Genomic DNA, 19,447 nt, shown 5'->3' on the forward strand with positions numbered 1-19,447 from the left:
TCCTCTACACATGCTGGGGCTACAAGTTGTCCAAAGATCAGACTGAATCTGGTACAATCTGCTCCACTACCCATTTGTCCTCATTGTACTGATTTTGGCAGACTTGAAATTCTGCTGATGGAGAATTTTGGGTGATTAGACCTGAGACTGATCAGAATCTGCCTCAATTTATCCAGCGGATTCCAAAATGTCAGTGTGCAGGGAGGGCTTTACCACACTGTGTGAGGTCTATGGCATTACAGTATTGGCCACCATGAAGTGCTGTAAACACACATAGCAAGGTATAGTTAATACACCATAGTATATTTCTCATTTCAACATGTGGGTGGGTTTCAGTGTAGAAATCTAGTTCAGACAAACCTTTCATGTAGTAAAACCCATCTGATGCCACCCCTCTGAACTAAAAAAATTACATGTTATGTTAAGAAAAGTTTTACCTTTGACAGTGACTGTTATAACATGGTGAGCAGAACCCAAAAGATTTGATGCAATGCATTTATATTTTCCAGAGTCAGCTTCAGAAATGTCTATTATTTTCAGGGTTTTATGAAAATTATCCAAAAAAGTTCTGTTGGCAGGAAGCTCACCGCCTTCTTTAATCCACCGAATAAGTGGCGTAGGTCTGATGAAAAACAAACAAAGCAACAGCAGTTGAGATTAAAGTGATTGGCAGAAGGAGCACAATATTCCAACTCTCATGTGCTAACAGAATTCCCTTCAAATTTCCACAGTGGGCTTTAGGTTGCTATGGACAGATAGGTAACCAGCAAATTTTACAGATACAGCCAAAAATAATACGTAACTTGAAAAAGAAAAAGACTAACTCATTCTTGGTAGATGGACAATGGAAAAAAGAGGTAGAGATAAGCAGAATATGTACATTTAGAATATCTCTTTTATAAAAGGCTGAAATTTAGGATTCTTGCACTACAATTCACTACATGTCACTGGTACAAAAGGAAAACAAATTTGCTAAATATTTGCTGAGCACAGCCCATGCTGATAGGGCAGGAAAGGAATGAGAGAAAGAGTGAATACTACAAGCGAATGACAGTTGTAGGAGGTAAAGAAGCGACCAGTGATCTATAAAAGCAAGCAAGTTATGGAATTATCTCCTGCGCTTGCCAAAGTGTTGTTTGCCAGGTGTTGGACCTTTGAACTGATGGGTTTTACCCCAGAGTCTCTGCTATGACCCTTGTGTTGTGTGAAGAGGAAGAATAAAAACCTTACTGCTGCTTGAATGTCTGCTTTATGAAGACACACTCAAGACAACTTGGTAAATTAGAGCAAAGAGGTACAGTATTCCCTTATAGAGTCTCTGGAAATTCTGGGGAAAGTCTGTCTTCTGTTGGTTGGACAAGGAAACAACAAATTGTGAAATAGCTGTGAGAAATAGAAGGGAAAGAGCAAGCATCTCAGCTGTCTCCCTTTCTCTGTGTGTGTGCACTGCCAAACTAATCAACAATCAAACATTTAAACATAATAATACTGCAAAAGGAAAACAGTGTAAAGATATAGAAGTGAGATGCGCTTAGCATTTCTGCATTTACGTTGCATGTTTCAAATGTCAACTCACAATCCTTCTGCAATGCACTCCAGCAAAAGGGTGTTTCCTCTTAGCTCTGTTTTGCTACTTGTACTTCCAGTGGGTAGCAGAAGAGTTGGGCGCCTTTCAGGAGATAACCTGTCTAAAAGAAAAGAAAGATGTATTTAGAAGTATTAATAATTTGAATGTAATTTCAAGGCTACAGTAAAACTAATCCTTTCCATAACTGCATGCTGTATCTAATACTGACCGTCAATACTGTAATTCATACAAACTGGGATTTTTTTAACCCTTCTTGCTCTGCCTCGTTTAACTACTTTGCAAAACTCTACCTTAAAATTTGGAAAATTTCTGTAAGGGGTAAGCATTTCACTTAGGAATTAAAATCATTTGAAAGAAATCCACCCACCAAATAAATTAGTGCTTTATTTTTTTGACACTAAAGAATAACATAAGTTTCCCTGGGAACATCATTGTTGGTGAAATAACAAATCCTTAAATAAATAATAGTGCTGTGAAGAGCTACTGTAAGTGATCAGAGTTTTCCACTTGAAATGATGGAAGCAAATGATACGTTTTCTACTGAAATCTTTTCTTTTGGCTTAGAAGCTTATCTTGTGAATTCTATCCTTTTTATTACCATTTCTGTTTGAAATTCTTCTGGGAAATTAGTTAACATTCATCTGTGTAGATATGAGCAATATCTGGCTTACATTCAATGGGACTCCAAAAGGTTATAAGTAAACAGGAGTGGAATCAGGGTGTATTGTCATTGCAAATGAAAATGTTTTTAGGCAACTTTAACTGCTTTGGCTTTCCCAAAAGATCTTGGTCAAACTGCAGTTTGGTCCAGTGTTGAAAATTCTCTTAGAGATCCCCAACATACCATTTCTTCTCCCCAACCTTTTCGCACACACCTGCACCTACCTATATCACAGAACTATGACCCTTACCATTCCCTGGGAACAGGAAATGACTATAAACTGGTTTAAGTTTGTAGTGTAGACAGGTCCAGGGAGACAGCGAGATCATAGAATAAGAAGTAAGCCATTAACTTTCAACGCATAGCTTTCAGTCCAGATCACCAGGTTCTCCCATGTGTGCACTGACTATTCCCTGTTCTCTTCAATAGAACTCTGTGTGCTTAAAAGAGGTGCATGCATTGAATTTCCACTCTTATAATGGGGAAATCCTCAAGTGCACAAGGAGCCACTTCTATCTCCACATGCTTTCAAATAACTTGCAAATAGGATACAAAGCAAAAATATTCAAATTAATTCTTATTTTATGAAAAAATGAAGGACAAGGTCCATCAGCCAGTTACCTACTAGCATGTACCAATTACATTTTCCTGACCTTTAAATACATCAGAGTATGACTCTCTAGGACTAAATTGTCCTTGAAGGGTAGCATGCTCAAACATGCAGCTCTTTCACCACCATCCTCCTTTTCACTCTACAGAAGCAGGATGCAACAGTAATGCACTCCTTAGCTCATCTTGGATCTGGGAGGTTCTCACATCCAAGCGATAAACAGCAGCAATACAGATGACCATGTCACTGCATAGATGTAGGCACTTATTTTGCTAATGCTTACTTTGGTTTGGATATAGCACCAATTGATTTGCTCTCGGCTTCTACTGGGGTGGGTGGAGAGGTTGTGGCACTGGGGTGGGTGGAGAGGTTGTGGGAAAAAGGGCTGCTGCTGCCTGCCTTGAATCTAAGCAATGGTAGGAGATGGTGGTACTTCACTTGCTTAAGTGAGAATAAAAAAGGGAAATACATCAGCCACTAGAATTATATTATGCTGATGGACTGAGTCCCTGTAATATATGCCATTAGCCCATGGAAAGTTTGTGTGAAGTGGATCATATATGCATCCTTGAGAAATTCAACAATGTGGTCAAATCCATAATCATAAAGCCATGTTTATAGTTGATAAAATTGCTACCTCTGTGAAGGATTGAAAATAAAATAAAATAAAAAGAAAATAGCAAATGCACATTAGGGCATGGATGCTTCAAACATGCTAGACATGTATTCTTTCTAACACAGATGTATTAAGTGGTTAGCACTTAAACTGCATATTCAGTGAGATACTAAGCAGGATGAGCAACAGTTAATTGTTTATGGCTTTTTCCTTAGTATACGGTGTGTGCTACGGACTGGTCTCAGTGATAACGAATTATCAGCTAACATAAAGGGGAAAGTTATAGAGTGCATGAACATTAACAAGCCTGCTATATTGATTCATTTGCCAAAAGGAAAAAAAAATCATGTTTGCATGCAAATGTTCTGCCATTACTTCTAAATTATAATCAATTAGAGCACTCATCCTGTGCAATTTATTTTATGGTCACCAGTAGATATAGATATTAGAATTGTAAGGGCAGTAAAGTTAAGCAGCCATGGAGTGGTTAGTTAACTAAATTCTACAATGAAAGGAGTAATGCAGGAGTGGATCTCTAAAACTCACCACCATAAAAATCAGAGTCACTCATATTAGCAGTTATAGTTTCATTCAATGAATCCACTGAAATAAATAGAATATCATGAAGAATGCAACCAGGAAGCAGTAAATATGGGCTTTAGAAGTTAATCTATCTATCTACTGAAGCTGATCAATTTGAACAGAAATAAACATTTATTTCATTGTAATATCCAGGTCTGCAACTGCTTTTGCATAAGACAGAAAATATTTGGTAATTGTCACACAGAAGCATCTGAGCGTGCAACATACAGAAAATCTTGTTACCAGGCTGTTTTCAAACTTAGGCTGTATTCCAGCAAACAGATTGTCTAAACTAGTATTGACTAGTTCAATGCAATTTAGGCACCCTAGGTACTTAACAGTACATATTTTTATTGCACCACATAATTTTACAAAGCTCTAGTAAAAATATACTCGAAGTCATTTTTAATGTTCTGAAGGTGTATTAATTTAAACCACGTGTTCTAAGAAAGGTACATTCCAGCAAGAAAAGTTTGTTATACACTTACGTAACATATACTTCTGTCAAATGTAATTTAGCTATACAATAGCTTACAAAATTCACACCTACCTGGTTCAACTTTTAAAGAAATGGGTTGCTTCTGTTGTATAGTTTGAGTGTGGTTAAATCTCGCATAGCATATGTAATCATCACGGCTATCTTCTGGCTTTACATTAGAAAAATAAAGGTCTCCATTTAGACTCTGGGAAACTCTATTATTTTGAGGCAGCTTTTGAAAAGCTGTAGGGAAGAAAAGAAAAGAAATTGTGTCATTAAACAATGAAGGGCTACTTTAGGTACGTGAAGTAGACATTCTCCTGTTGCTGCCTGCCTCAGTGCCTCTGACAAAGATTCTAGTGTTTAGAAAGGTTCATATGAACCTGCCTTTCTAATGCCTGGGTCCCAATTCATAGAGGGCTTTAAAGATTAAAATCAGCACTCTGAATTGCATGCTGAAACGAATTTAGAAGCCCTTGAAAATGGTTTAAAACTAGTGGATGTGCCCCCTGTGGGAGAAAAACCAGTCAGTTTCCATGTGTGAGCTAACTAATAAAGGAATGCCATTCTCTTATGTCCCTGAGAAAAATGTGAGAACCAGCATATTGGTGGAACCATTATATTTATTGCAATGTAAGAAGATCTCCGAATCAAGAGTGAATTAATAAGTGAGGGCAGGTGAGTGTATTTATTAAATAGAGGGGAGTGCCCCTCTTATCCCCTGTGCAAATCAGCCGCTGTACTCAGTGGCTTCCAAGCCAACAACTGGGTGTATTTCTGCTCCTCACACTAGATGAGCCTTAGGGTATAAGGACTGGGCATGTACACTATGGCCCCATGGCAGAATGTTTACCCAAGTGTACCTGCCCATCTTTTGCAAGCTTACAGCTATAAGCAATGACTCCCAGGTGCCCACAACCCTAATAATGCCTCAGGGTGGCATAGTATTATATCCTAATTTGCTTACCTGCCTGCACTAAACTCCAATGAGAGCAAAGTGACCAAATTCAACAGTAAACAATTGCCAGTCAAACCAGATTGTGTACTTGTTTAAAACAAGCCACTGCCAGATAGACTAGATTAACTAAATAAGCGAACTCATGCCAATCGCATCTGATTCTTCTAGTTACACAAGCAAATAACAATGAGACCAGATTCATCCAACAGGGAAATGAAAATATTGCCAATCAGCTGAGTCACAAAATAAATGAGCAAGCAAACATTATGTAGTGTGAAGTTGGCCAAAAAGGGAAGGCATCACCCATGATTGATCACCTTGCCCACTTTTGGGAAATCGCTTTCAGAGTCTCCTTCGGGTAAGGAGGTAGAACAAATTCACCGCAACTAAGATCCACTCTACTGTGGATATTAAGTCTCCAAACGAGGTCATAAAACCAGATAAATCAATGTGAAATGGCTTTTTCCTGTCTTAAAAGTAGGACTGCCATGTTCTTCCCCCCCAACAGTAGGTATAGTCCCAGCCATAGTTCAAGAGACTATTCAACGTGCATTTACTTACTATAGTCATTTCTACTCTCTTCATACTGTTTTGCAAGGTCCATCTTTGTATCACCCCAGCCCTCCCCTGTTTTGGCCTCTCATGACTTGTAGAAAAAGCATGTCTCAGAGATATTGAGGATGATTACCAAAATGTGGGTCATCTAGATAGGCTGTTCACAATGGTTGTGCAACTTTACTCACTGTCCCATCAAAGTGATGGGGAAAATGACATACAGTGACCATGTATGAACACTATGTAATAATTTGCAACAGTATTACAGGCCAACCTATATGTCATGCTGATTCAAACCAACTACCTTGCTTTAAAAAGACAGTGGGACTGGCATATAACATCACAAGCAGAAAACTGCAACTTGAGTAGCATTATGATGTAATACAGAAATGTAGTGAACACACCCATGTCCCATCACAAAGAGCTAACTTACAAACCTAACATGAAACACTTTCCTGTTATCATGGGATTGCAAGTCATGTAGACAGTATGATGAATTTGTCCCCCTTGCCACATGAAGGTGTTCTAATTGCAGCACAGATGGAATTACTGAAATAATTTAGTGTGAGAGATATTTATGTATTTTAAAATAAACTTACAGTTATCCATCCAAAATATTATAGGTGGTGGTAATCCAATAGGAGGCCTGCAGGGAAGTATTGCATATTGACCTTCAACTACTGTTTTGGGAACTAGTTTTTCTTTGGTCCATAAAGGAGATCCTGCAGAAAAAGGAGGAAATCAGTGTCACATGGCCTGGGCAGTGAAAACAACACAGGGATTTCAAGAAGCAAGAGAAAACAAAGCTTCATAAGACATGAACCCAATAATACATGAAATTTACAAATTTTGCATGAACATCTTTTTTTACAGTATTCTTAGGGGGAAAGTTGTAAGGAACTTTATGATGTGATTTAGCTATTTCAAGGAAAAAATTAATCTTCAAATGTTCAGCAACAGGAAGAGAAACTTGCACTTTCCTGAAATGTGCATAGGAAGTTCTCAGACTATGTAATGCTGGGTATCGTAGGAAAGCAAAGCAATTAAACACTAGGATAATGGACTCCTAATTACACATTACAGGAGTAGGTAGTTACAAAAATATAGATGAATGGGAGAGCAAATTAAGTATGCCATCTTCAGCACAGTTATATATCCTTACGTTTTATTGATTCCAATACTACTTTAGTACATGTAAAGTGAATCATATGTCATTATGCAACATTTTGAGGCATTTGCCTGCCATGCTAGAGTGAAATGAATTAGGATCATCTGTTTACCACCTCATCCTAAACTCTTAAGAGAACATATCTGAGATGAAGACATGACTGCTTAAGGAAACAAAATTCTAATGAGACTACTTCACTGATCTATATTCCAACCTCTTTGGTCTCATTTTTAAAAACGTGCATTTCAGCAATATGTAATTGTTAAATACATATAATAAGTACAAAATATTTTGTTCTAATTGTGATGCTTTATACAATACCCAGTTCTAAACACACTGGAAAAAGAAGGGAAATCTTGCGTGCTTAACTTACTAAGAAAAACTTTGGAGACGATGGGTAGTTTTTCATGCAGTACAGTGCTAAACTATAATATCAAATATCATTACCTTCTAATAAGATTGCTTTGATGATTAAAAAGATGTCTTTTTTAAGAAAAGAAGAAAGAAAATAATGTAATATTTATTATAAGGGTTCCTGAGAAAGAAAATTAAGTAAATAAATATGCTGACAACAAGTAGTAAGAGCTTCAAGTTTAAGAAATTTCTAATATTCAACTTACTAGATGACCGTATAACAATATTATTGGAAATTGCTGCTCCAAGTTCATTTCTTGCTGTGCACTGATAAACTCCTTCATACGTTTCTGCCTTTCCTCCATTTTCGTCATTAATAATATTTATTATAAGGGTTCCTGAGTGAGGCTTCATTCTTACCCGTACATCTTTATCGATGTCAAAATGAGTTCCATTGCGTGTCCATGAGAAGCTATCAATTGGGGTGGAAAGTTGAAGAAGTTAGTTATTTGGGGGGGGGGGACATTTGCTATCAGATAATGTATAATCTTTAGTGTATAATGTGTACTTTCGGTGAAACAAAATGTTGACAATGTTAACAAATATCCAACTAGAAAATGTGAAAAACAAACAAGTGAGACACCTATTCCAAAGTTTTGCCCCAAAAGTGTTGTAGCAATTTTCATTACCTGCAATAACACTATGTCCACAGACCTCCACAGACTTCCAAAACTCTATGCCCAATGGATATCTGGATCACAGTTATGTTCTATAAGCTTTTCCTAGCCTCTGTTTAAGAGTAAAAGTCTACTAATACGGTATATGTGTAAAGATGCTATTTGTAAAACTTGTGTTTCTTCAAGTTGCATAAATAGTTGTGCCACCTTTTTAGAAAGTTCATCATCTTCTGTCTACAGCAGGTCTGCTAAATCTCATACTATCACATCTGACAGTATGACAGTATACATCTGACAAAAATAATGGGAATGCTTTCACCAAGCCTTGATGTTGTATAGTCAGCATGCTAAAGAATACTGAGTTCTCTGCTGAGGCCAGGATCAAGTCCTTACCCCATACACCAGAAGGCAGCATTTTGGCTGTATTTCCTTCTGGTGGAAACTCACTGCCCCTCACGGAGATATATTCTGAAAATTTCCAAGCTTGATGAGGCCTTTGGGGCAACTTCAATGGCCGCTCACTGCATCCATGGGGGCAATGGTCGCAGCCTGTGATGTATGCTCTTCTCAATAAGAACCTTTGCTCACTCAGAGATATATACAGTTCTTTATTTTACATATGTACAGGCAGCACATTACAATCATGTGTCTGAATCCTTCAGTTCAGATTCTGGGAGTGGCTTTCGCCAGCTTCTCCTCCAACAAAAATGGTGGGGAAGTTTCATGTGACGCCTTCCCCCCCCCCCTTTAACTCTCCTCTCCAGACGGAACAGGCCGTGCTGGGGCTCTGCTTCAGCATCGGAGAGCCTTTCCGCCTCCTGGCTCTCTCCCCCTTCCCCAACCATCACTTCCTGTCCACCTCCCTCTGAATGTTCCTCCTCTTCCCCGGCATTCTCTGGCAGTCCCATGACACAGCCCCTTGCACACTCTGCCTTCGTCCCCAGCAACCAGGCCATGCTTGCTCGCTGGCCTCTTCTGAGTGAATTCCCCTTTGACAGCAGTATGGGGGAGGTGTCATCCTCTAGGTAGGACATACTTGAATAGACCAGGCATGTCCAAAGTCCGTTTGGGGGGCCTAATCTGGCCCGCTAGTTGGTTTAAATCAGCCCCTGTGGCAGTTTATTCCCTGGGGTAAAATCCTAAAAAAAGCTCAACAACTTCAATCCTAAAAACAACTTTGGTCAGCCCTTTGGTCGGCCCTCGTGGCCATTCACTTCATCAAATCTTGCCCTCTTTGAAAAAAAGTTTGGACACCACTGGAATAGACCAATCATGGACCCCCTATGGAGGGTGGTGCCTTGCAGGCTGGCCAGGCATTGGCTGTGGCCCTGTCCGAGGCATTGGGTGGAATCCTAGTCTTCAAATGCTGGGTGAAGTGGTGCATCGGAAGAGTTTGAAGAAGAGTTTGGATTTGATATCCTGCTTTATCACTACCCGAAGGAGTCTCAAAGCAGCTAACATTCTCCTTTCCCTTCCTCCCCCACAACAAACACTCTGTGAGGTGAGTGAGGCTGAGAGACTTCAGAGAAGTGTAACTAGCCCAAGGTCACCTAGCAGCTGCATGTGGAGGAGCGGAGACGCAAACCTGGTTCACCAGATTATAAGACTACTGCTCTTAACCACTACACCACACTGGCTCTCAGTGGCATAGGCAAGGTACCCCATTAGAGGGGTCACAGTGGAAATTCCTGTCCAGAAGCCAAGCATAGGGCAAATGGGCCATAGAGTTTCCAGCAGCAGCCTTGGGATGGCCAACTCAGTAGATCAACATCTTAGAGAGGCTATAATCCTGTCTTGTCCCTGCAGCAGTTCCATCCCTCCAGCAGGAGGCTGGAATGCATATACACCCAATGCCTCAGCCAAAGTTACAGCTACACTTGTAATCAATAAAGTTGTGACCAATTTTTATCCAGATCATTGTCTGCTTGCATTTGTTCTGTCACACTTCACATATTATTAGGCCAGGGAAGGGAGGCACTGTGACTGGGACCACAACTGGAAGTGCTCCACATACAAGAACAATAGCACAATTAGCACTTTGGCACCTCACAAATGCTCTTTGCATTTTTTAATGATAGAACTATGTACCGTATTTTTTGCACCATAACACTCACTTTTTTCCTCCTAGAAAGTAAGGGGAAATGTCTGTGCGTGTTATGGAGGGAATGCCTATGGGTGGCATGCCTACGGATTTTCCTCCTCTAAAAACTACGTGCGTGTTATTGTTGGGTGCGTGTTATAGAGCAAAAAATACGGTATATGATAGGCTATTTTGCAAAGACATATAATAATAATCACAGGCATAGCATTATTTATTTTGCTGAGATTCAGTTTTTTAAAAAAATTGGATGTATACAAAGTTAAGACAACAAAACCAGTACTTACCTAGGGGGTGGCTTTCCTTTTGCTTCACACTGTATTACAATATTCTCCCTTGGATCAACAATATAGTCTTTTGGAGACTGTTGTGTTATTGTTGGAGGCTGTGGTACTTTTTATGAAATATAATTAAAAAGTAAAAGGAAATATTCAATTATATCTTCTAAAAGAAGCACAAAACCACTTTTGTTAAAAAAAAAGTTTAAAAAGAAGCAAATCACAGAAATAGTGCTGTTAACCACAAACATCTAGTGTGCTGCAATCCTGTACAAATCTGCAGGAGACTAAATTCACATGAGTTTAACGGCGAATGTTACCGTTGCATGCCTCTAGGACTACAGTTTGAGTTTATAAAACAAAATCTCTGACATTTCTTATTATAGGCACTTGCATATGATCATCATTTCGCGAGTATACCATGGCACCCTGGGGTGCCTTGAATGATGGTCAGGGGTGCCACAGACAACACTAGCTTCCATCCCTCTTCCCCCCTCCTCTAATGCGCTCTTGAGTCTCTGCCTCCCAAAGGCTTGCACAGCTGTTTGTTACAGCACCCTGGCTACAAGCTCCCTAGGCGAATGGCGCCTCTGGGGCTGGTCAAGGGGTGCTTCCCAGGCCCCTTTGGGGCAGTGTGAGGAGACAGTTCTCTTTGGGGTGTAGGGGGGACAGCTCAGAGACCAGGGGCAGCAGCAGCAGCTGCCCAGAGGACTCCCAAGGAGAGAGGAGAGGCGAAGAGGCTGAGGGAACACTCCACAATGGAGGGTGTTTGAAAAAGGGTGAGAGGCTGCCAGCTCTGCAGTCATGGGGTGACATAACTGGGCTCTTGAGCCCCACAGGGGTGTCACAGAAAGAATGTAGTTGGTCAAGGGAGCCATGGACACAGAAAGGTTGAAAACCTCTGCCTTACCAGACCATCACTAAAGCCCTCTTTGTATGTTCTACAATAATAAATAATAATAATAAATTTTATTTCTATCCCGCCCTCCCCAGTCGAAGCCGGGCTCAGGGCAGCTAACAACAATTATACAACTGTATAATTAATTTATGTAGGGAAGATCCAGACTGTATCCACTGGTCTCATTTGCAATACTTTTTGGAGGGGAAAAAGGCCTAAGTATGTACAGGACAAGTTGTCACTAGCTGGCCAGATGAGCTTTCACCAGTGTGCCAATGCAAGAACACACTGTATTGCCAAGTGCTAGATTGGGTTCCCTCTACCATTTGACCTTCTCAGCAAAGGACATGTATTTGGCTTTTGACATGTGTTTTTAATATGCATTTACAACATATATTTCAAATCTGCTGATTTTGTATTTTAATTAGGCGAATCTGATTTTCTGCATATTTTAATGTATTTTTATATTTTATGTAAACTGCCTAGGGGTTGTGATGATTAACCGGTACTATATAAATCCTGTTAAATAACTAACAGGACTCGATGCCAAGGAATTTGTTCTTAAATCACAAGCAGCTATTTCTGTTTGATTAGGCTGGCGTGCAAATTAATGAGAGTGAAAATAGTTTCATGTAACACCAAGAAGACTAGCATTTTTAATAGTCTGAGAACTCTTAGATCACAACTGGCTTTCTCATTACCAAAGGAAAGCCCTACTGTGAGTACATAAGTATCTGCACCTGCTTACAGAGATTATCAAGTAGCTGTTTTTGATACTGTTACCATGAAATGATCACCAAGATACCAGATTCTACATGTGAATGAGTGAGTGTGCTAATGTGACAATTTCTGTAGAGATCTTTTCTCTCTCTTTCTTATTGCAGAAAGAAATTAGGTTGATAAGTTATTTCTAGTAAGTGAACTCTTCCTGAGCGTCTGTAGGTGGCTGTCCTAATCTTTCCTTTCTACATCGTTAGCAGTACTGTATTTATATAACACAATATATGGCACATTATAAACGTGTGTGATAAGATATACTAGACATCTCATTGCTGAAGATAATACTAAAAGTACTATGAACACATCTATGTCAAACAAACCTGCCTCACCAGTTCTGGTCATGCAGTGGGGATCTGATCTTTGCTTAAAATTCACCTGCACTGCAATTCATTTCCAAAGTAAAAATGGAAAGTTTTGACTAACCACCTGGCTTTGCCCTTCTAAATTTGCAGTGGAGTAAGAATGGAGAAGGGGGGAGGGTAGTCATATGGGCCCTGAATTTCTCAGAAGTCACTGCCATACTGTGGGGTGGCCATCAGATGTCAAGGAGATAAACAACTATTGGACTTTCAGAAGACATTTAAAGGCAGCCCTGCTCAGGGATGTTTTTAATGCTTGCTATCATATTGTGCTTTAATTTGCTGGAAGCCACCCAGAGTGGCTGGGGTAACCTAGTCATATGGGTGGTATATAAAATAATAAAATAATAATAATAATAATAATAATAATAATAATAATAATAATAATAATAAAGTATTAATATTATTGAACCATTAAGGGCCCAGTCATGCATCACATTGAACCACAGCTTAAATAAAATTATGGTTTAATGTGGCTGAGCATCAAAAGTCTCTATGGTTCTCCCCCTCCTTCTTTTAGGGATATTAGGTAGGGATAGTAGGAAATTTGTCAGAAACGAAAGTGGAAACTGCCACAATTTGCATATTAAACTGAAGACAGGAATAGAAATCATGCAAGGAAATACAAGTGGCATTTGGTAACTTTTTTTTTAGTCTGAATGTTACATAAATAATTAGGCAAATTTTGTGCTGTTTTTCGTGTTTGATTTTCACTGGAAAGCACTGAAGTTATTACAGTGGTGCCTCGCAAGACGAAATTAATTCGTTCCGCAAGTCTCTTCGTCTTGCGAGTTTTTCGTCTTGCGATGCACGGTTTCCCATAGGAATGCATTGAAAATCAATTAATGCGTTCCTAGGGAAACCGCCTTCAGACCAGGTCTGGGGACAGTTTGTCCCCGGACCTCTTCTGAAGGCTGGGGGGGGGGACAAGGGCTTTTCTTCCCACCCCCAGCATTTAAAAAAACCCCGGGACAGCGGAGGACTTCTCCGCTGTCCGGGCGATCTTAAAATGCTGGTGGGCGGCATTTTAAAATGGCCCCGGGACAGCGGAGGACTTCTCCGCTGTCCGGGGCGATTTAAAAGCCCCTGGGAAGGCAGGCAGGGGGGACAAAGACTTTTGCCCCCCGCCAGCCTTCAGAAGAGGTCCTGGACCTCTTCTGAAGGCGAGCGGGGGGCGAAAGTCTTTGCTCCCCCCCCGCCTGCCTTCAAAAGCCCTCCGGGACAGGCAGGCAGGGGGGAGCAAAGACTTTCGCCCCCCGCCCGCCTTCAGAAGGTGTTCCCGCCCCGCCGCCCGGCTTCGGAGCATCGTTCCGAAGCCGGGCGGCGGGGGCAGGCTTCTCCCCGCCGCCCCTTGCTTCAAAAGAGGTCCGGGGACAGCGGGAAGCGCTTCCCGCTGTCCCCGGACCTGGGGCTGCAGGGGGAAGATCGCTTCTTCCCCGCTGTCCCCGGACCTCTTTTGAAGCAAGGGGCTGCGGGGAGATCGCTTCTCCACGCCGCCCCTTGCTTTAAAAGAGGTCCGGGGACAGAGGGAAGCGCTTCCCGCTGTCCCCGGACCTGGGGCTGCGGGGAGAAGATCGCTTCTTCCCCGCTGTCCCCAGACCTCTTTTGAAGCAAGGGGCTGCGGGGAGATCGCTTCTCCACGTCGCCCCTTGCTTCAAAAGAGGTCCAGGGACAGCGGGAAGACCCGCTGTCCCCGGAGCTTGCGGGGCAAGCTTCGTTTTGCGAAGCAAGCCCATAGGGAAATTCGTCTTGCGAGGCAACTCTAAAACGAAAAAACCACTGTATATACTTAAGTATATACTATTATATACTTAAATTATATACTGAATTACATAATTAACGTTTGTTTCAGCCAACACCAGAAAGTGAGATGAATAATGTAGATTTTAGCAGAAGCCGAACAGTAGTGAAATGGAAACAGCATCAATTGTGATGAAAATGGGATGAAACCCTGCCTCTTTACATTCTGAGCTGTGGGGGAAACGAACCAGAAGCTAGTCTGTCATTGATATGAGAAATGGCACTTCTGGGTTTGACTCTGTCCTAACAAACAACAATAATCCAAGCTTTGCCCTTGACTTATCTTTGTGGTATGTTAGGAGACAAACAAATCAGAAACAATGGTTTGCACATAATGGCAAAATATTCTCTGGGTTGTTTCATTTATGATATGCTGAACAGGGGTGCACCACAGGCTGTTGAAACAATAGTTTCAAGTGATGGGTGAACCACATCAAAAAGGCTGTTCTTAAAAAGGAATTGTGATGTAATGCATTCTTGTGGGAAACCATGTCTATGGAGTTTGGGAGGAACCAAATTCTAGTCGTTCATGCTTGTAAATCTAACAGCAAGAGAAAACATGAGCAAACACACAGGCTGTGTATAGATGATTTACCTGGAACTATAGGAACAGCTTTACGCTTAATGCTGACTCAACTTAATAGCCACAAAATGAAGAAGAGGTGCAATGCAAACAGGAACATTTCTCTTGGTTTCATTTTTCTAACTGCAGTCACTTCTCCTGGTCCTAACTAAATGGTGAAACTGACTAGGTCAGATTACAAGCAGAAGCTGACACAATCAATGTAACTCCTGAAACATGGGACATCACCGAAAGGGAAAGGTGGCATTGCACCTTTTTGAAAACAAAAACACATATCCACTTCCGGGTTGGTGCGACCAGCTAATGGCGGATTCCCTCCGAGCTCCAGAGGGAATCGGCTCGGTGGAGGAGGGGTCCTGCCGCAGCGGCGACGCGGGGACCCTTAGAAACCACAGGCGCGGATGCCTGTGGACTTGGTGACTCGGCGGGCACCATTTGCGCCCCCCCGACCCACAAAGAAGCCTTTTTAAAGGCTTTGGAGAGGGTGCGGGGAGTGGCGTGGTGCTGTGAGTAGACCGCTTCTTCCACGGAGTGAAGCCGCATGCCATGGTTGGATAGCGCTGACTTCTTTCCCAGAACATTTGGACTCAAAATGCAACAACCCGTGAGTAATACGGAATTTGGAATTCGGAACTAAAAATTTTTTCTAATTGAATTCGGTACGACCGGGGGAGGTGTCAAAAGGAAGTCCGCCTCCCCCCCCCCCTTGCAGGCAATCTAAAGCAAGAATTAAACAACTAAGATCGAGAGACCGTTTTTCTTCTTTTGAGATAAAATTCTTAATTTCACGATTTGGACTTATAAGTTTATCGCTGGAGGATTTGAACTGATCTTTAGAGTTGAAGTGTACCCCCCCCCCCCCGGATCCGGGAGCGACCCGCGAGGGAGCCTGTGAAGATATCTACAGAGTTTGACAGCTGTCAACTGAGCTGTCAAAGTCAAGAAATTCTGTTTTTTGTTATTTGTGTCAGTTATTTTTGTTACATTGGACGGTAAGCTTTTAAAATTAGAGTGGCAATAATAACAAAGTATCCAGATTGTTGGAAAAAGAACACTTAGTAACCAAAATCCCTCTAGAGGGGATTTGGGACATTACAATGGCTGCAGATGGAAAATTACAAGCAGAGCTGGATAGGGTCTTTGAACTTTTGGGAAAGCTGCAGGAACAGAGTTTTGTTATGGCTACGAATCTGACAACCTTGAATCTTAAAATAAACAACTCTGCTGAAGTGGTGGACTTGACTCAAGAAGAATCTACAGCTGGGAAACAAGAAATACGTGCTGTTTTGGAGGAATGTGAAGAAGGAGCAGAAATGATGCAAGTGATAAAGGACAACCAGAGGCCTCTAAGGTCAGGATATATGGAAGATAAAGTTCGGATGTTAAAAATTTGGTTTGAAATTGAGAATGAAGAGTGGGGATTTTTCCCCATGGGGAGTCCGAAAGACTTATGGATTACAAATTTGGCTAAGGTGGAAATTGGAACGTTTGAGGCATTTGGGATATTTGGACTTGGAAAGAACAAGAAGCAAGATTTGGACTCTTCTTTTGAATACGGAGGACTGGTTGGAAAAAATTTGGACCCTTTTGGGTCAAAGATGCTCCGAGATTGGATGTTCAACATAAAGGACTGTCAACAAAACCGGCTGAAAGGGACTGAAAGAGATTTAAAGGCCTCGGACGTGATAGATCCAGGCTGAGAACTGTTAGATAGAAGGACAATTTTTTGGGGATCGAAACCGGGGGGGGGGGAGGAGCTTTAGAATCCAAAGGGTTACAAGTATATGCTCTTATTTGTTAAGATTTTTTGTAAATATATTAATAATTGGGAATTTCGTGAAAGGGAATGTGGATCGATCTTAGAAAAAGAGGTTGATGTGGGTATTAAAATAAGGTATAGAAGTTTGAAAATGGTTAATTAAGATGATTTAAATAAAATATTAATAAGGGACTAATTTGGGTATAAAGAACTTGCTGGGCTAAATTTTGAATGGGGATGCAAGAAGGGGAGGTGGGGGAAGTCCGGGAAAGTGGTTAAGAAAATAAGATTTTGAAATTATATGTGTTATTTGTGTGTAATGTTGATGTTTATGTTTTTGTGTGTTTGTCCTAAAAAATGAGAAAACCCTAATAAAAATTTTATATAAAAAAAAATGAAAACAAAAACACATATCCTTTTGGGCACCAAAAATAAATATTTGAAAATTTAAAAGAAACCCATTCCAAAGTTGCTACCGGCTATAATTTCCACAATGCTGCTTTCCATCAATCATCTATACACTACAACATTAAGAACAGCAAACAACACCACGTACAAAAATCATGTCACTTGGATTCCACACTCATTTTAAAAATATTAATATATACACACACACACACACACAGTGTAAACTTTATTGTCTAGGTTAGTGGGCAGAAAACTTACATTCTTCAAGAAGTTTTGCTTTTTTTCCCCCGCATCAGATTCAGCAGGTGAATTGTAATCATGAATTAAAGAAAATTATTTGTTAGTAAGAAGAAAAAGTTAAACCTTAGAAAGAGAAGGTATTAAGGAAAATATACAGATCAATGACACTAAAGGTATTTTCAACAATTGTTACTCAAACAGTAAATGTTTCAAGATTCAGCGTGGAATCTCACACAATCCAATGTATGAGGCTCTTGTCAAATGTTGACTTTTCAAGTACAAACACTGCTTGTTACTCTGACCTATAAAGAACATGCCCTATTGATACTATGGTTCTGAGGAGGTAGGGAAATGGAATTAATGGAATGCATTGCATTCATGCTGCGGGCAAAAATCAATTTGTGCATAGGTCCAGATGGAAGAGCAGCTAAGCACTTAAGACTGCATTTTAAAAATACAAACAGCATCTATTCCACTAGTCTTCAGATGGGGGATTAGGACCCACTTGCAGCCTGATCCAAGGTGAGTTGCAACCGGAGCACTAACACCATCCCAATATACGCTAAAAATAAATAAATAAGAAATGGGTCCCAAATTCACATTTGAGTTAAAAAATTGTCCTGGGTCTGAAATGGCCGAAGATACCTGCTATTCCATCGACAACATGGACATGTTATTAGCTATGCTATTTCCATTACCAAATATATTAATTTAAATGTGAGAGCCTTCCTCAATATTGTAGGACTAAACCAATACTACTTAGCTTTATTGTAAATGTACTCATGCTATAGGGAAAAAATGTAACTTTGTGTTTATAGTTTTACAGTTTCATGACATAACAAATAAAACATTTGCAATAAAAGATAAAAAGTGAAGCTGCTGTCCAAAATGCAAATGTCCTGGGCTTTTGACCAGTCTGCTACCTTAATGCCTAGTTTGCTTTTAAGCATCTAGTACTTAATTCTCACAAGGAAATGACACTGTGAATGGCTGCCTTGGAACTTTCCACAGCTAAAGGAAGTGAGGAGTGTGAAATATACATACAGATGTGTTTTTTCCATAAGGTAATAGCATGCTGCTTGTTTATGAGCTGAATTTAGGTTATCAGTTTGTTTCCCTGTAACAGAGCTGGCCAATGTAATGCCTTCCATATGCTGTTGTGCCGCCAGTTATCATTTGCTGCAGACATGGCCACAGTCAGGGATGATACTGTATTCCAATAACATCTGGAAGGTGCCATGTTGGAAAGCCCTGTTCTACAACAATATAAAGGTACTCTTTGGACTAAAAAGGTGTTAATACTTACGATCAAGAGGTACATCCAATGCTGTAATAATTTGGCAAAAAATGAGAACCAGGGAAAGTCTGCTTTCAGAGATGCTGCTGCTCCACTCCATTCCAATATGTATTAGGAAATGCCCAGTAGAATTAAAACAAGCTCAAATTTCCTTTCTTATTAGCAGGAGATTTCTGGAAATGGGGTTTGTGAAGTCGTATAATCTGGAAACGAAGTAATACCAAACAACCGTTAGCAATGGTTTGGAACACATAATCAGGCTACTACAACCCTTGCATTATGGCTGATTCAGACATTCAGTTTAAGTGCACCAGAAATCAGGATGTGAACCATAATGTGTAACAATTGTACCATCTGGGATATCTATGCGGGAACTCCTTTTCATTCCATGTACAAATGCATGGAAGCAACAGCCAATGCTGCAACTGCTGGGGTGGGGGCAAGAACTCTATTTCAGTTGCAGACCACATATTTTGCAGGAAGGTCACATGTTCAAAAGACACTCAGATCAAGCAGTGAGTCACCACCTTCTGACCTGAAGATAACAATGGACTGACTTAGTAGGTCTTTTCAGATTTGTGCAAGGAAGGTGGGTAGGAAAAACAGGATAGTGAGTGCCTGACCTGTGTGTGTTCATTAAAAGGTTTGAAAGATCCCAGAGGGTTCATTCCATGTGATTGAGGTGCCTGGGGTTTTTTTA

The 19,447-nt window shown here is 40.6% G+C and overlaps 1 protein-coding gene across 17 annotated transcripts in view; it reads right to left on the reverse strand.

Moving 5' to 3' along the window:
• NRCAM (neuronal cell adhesion molecule) overlaps positions 1 to 19,447 on the reverse strand; it is a 150,291-nt gene that overhangs the window by 66,583 nt on the left and 64,261 nt on the right. For 12 of the 17 annotated variants that reach the window (XR_014012533.1, XM_081211447.1, XM_081211437.1 and 9 more), the window contains exons 3-11: positions 18,757 to 18,950; positions 17,469 to 17,486; positions 10,633 to 10,738; positions 7,837 to 8,042; positions 6,648 to 6,770; positions 4,608 to 4,778; positions 4,022 to 4,078; positions 1,577 to 1,688; positions 438 to 622 (exon numbers count right to left, since the gene is read on the reverse strand). Coding sequence is in view for 16 of the 17 variants with exons in the window: in XM_081211447.1 (XP_081067573.1) it covers positions 438 to 622; positions 1,577 to 1,688; positions 4,022 to 4,078; positions 4,608 to 4,778; positions 6,648 to 6,770; positions 7,837 to 8,042; positions 10,633 to 10,738; positions 17,469 to 17,486; positions 18,757 to 18,847 (1,069 nt within the window). In the remaining variant the exon portion in view is untranslated. The remainder of the gene's footprint in view (positions 1 to 437; positions 623 to 1,576; positions 1,689 to 4,021; positions 4,079 to 4,607; positions 4,779 to 6,647; positions 6,771 to 7,836; positions 8,043 to 10,632; positions 10,739 to 17,468; positions 17,487 to 18,756; positions 18,951 to 19,447) is intronic. The other 5 variants (XM_081211449.1, XM_081211440.1, XM_081211442.1 and 2 more) reach the window with 2 other exon arrangements.

Source organism: Podarcis bocagei (assembly GCF_964188305.1).
Source record: "Podarcis bocagei genome assembly, chromosome: 10".
Lineage (NCBI taxonomy): Eukaryota > Metazoa > Chordata > Lepidosauria > Squamata > Lacertidae > Podarcis > Podarcis bocagei.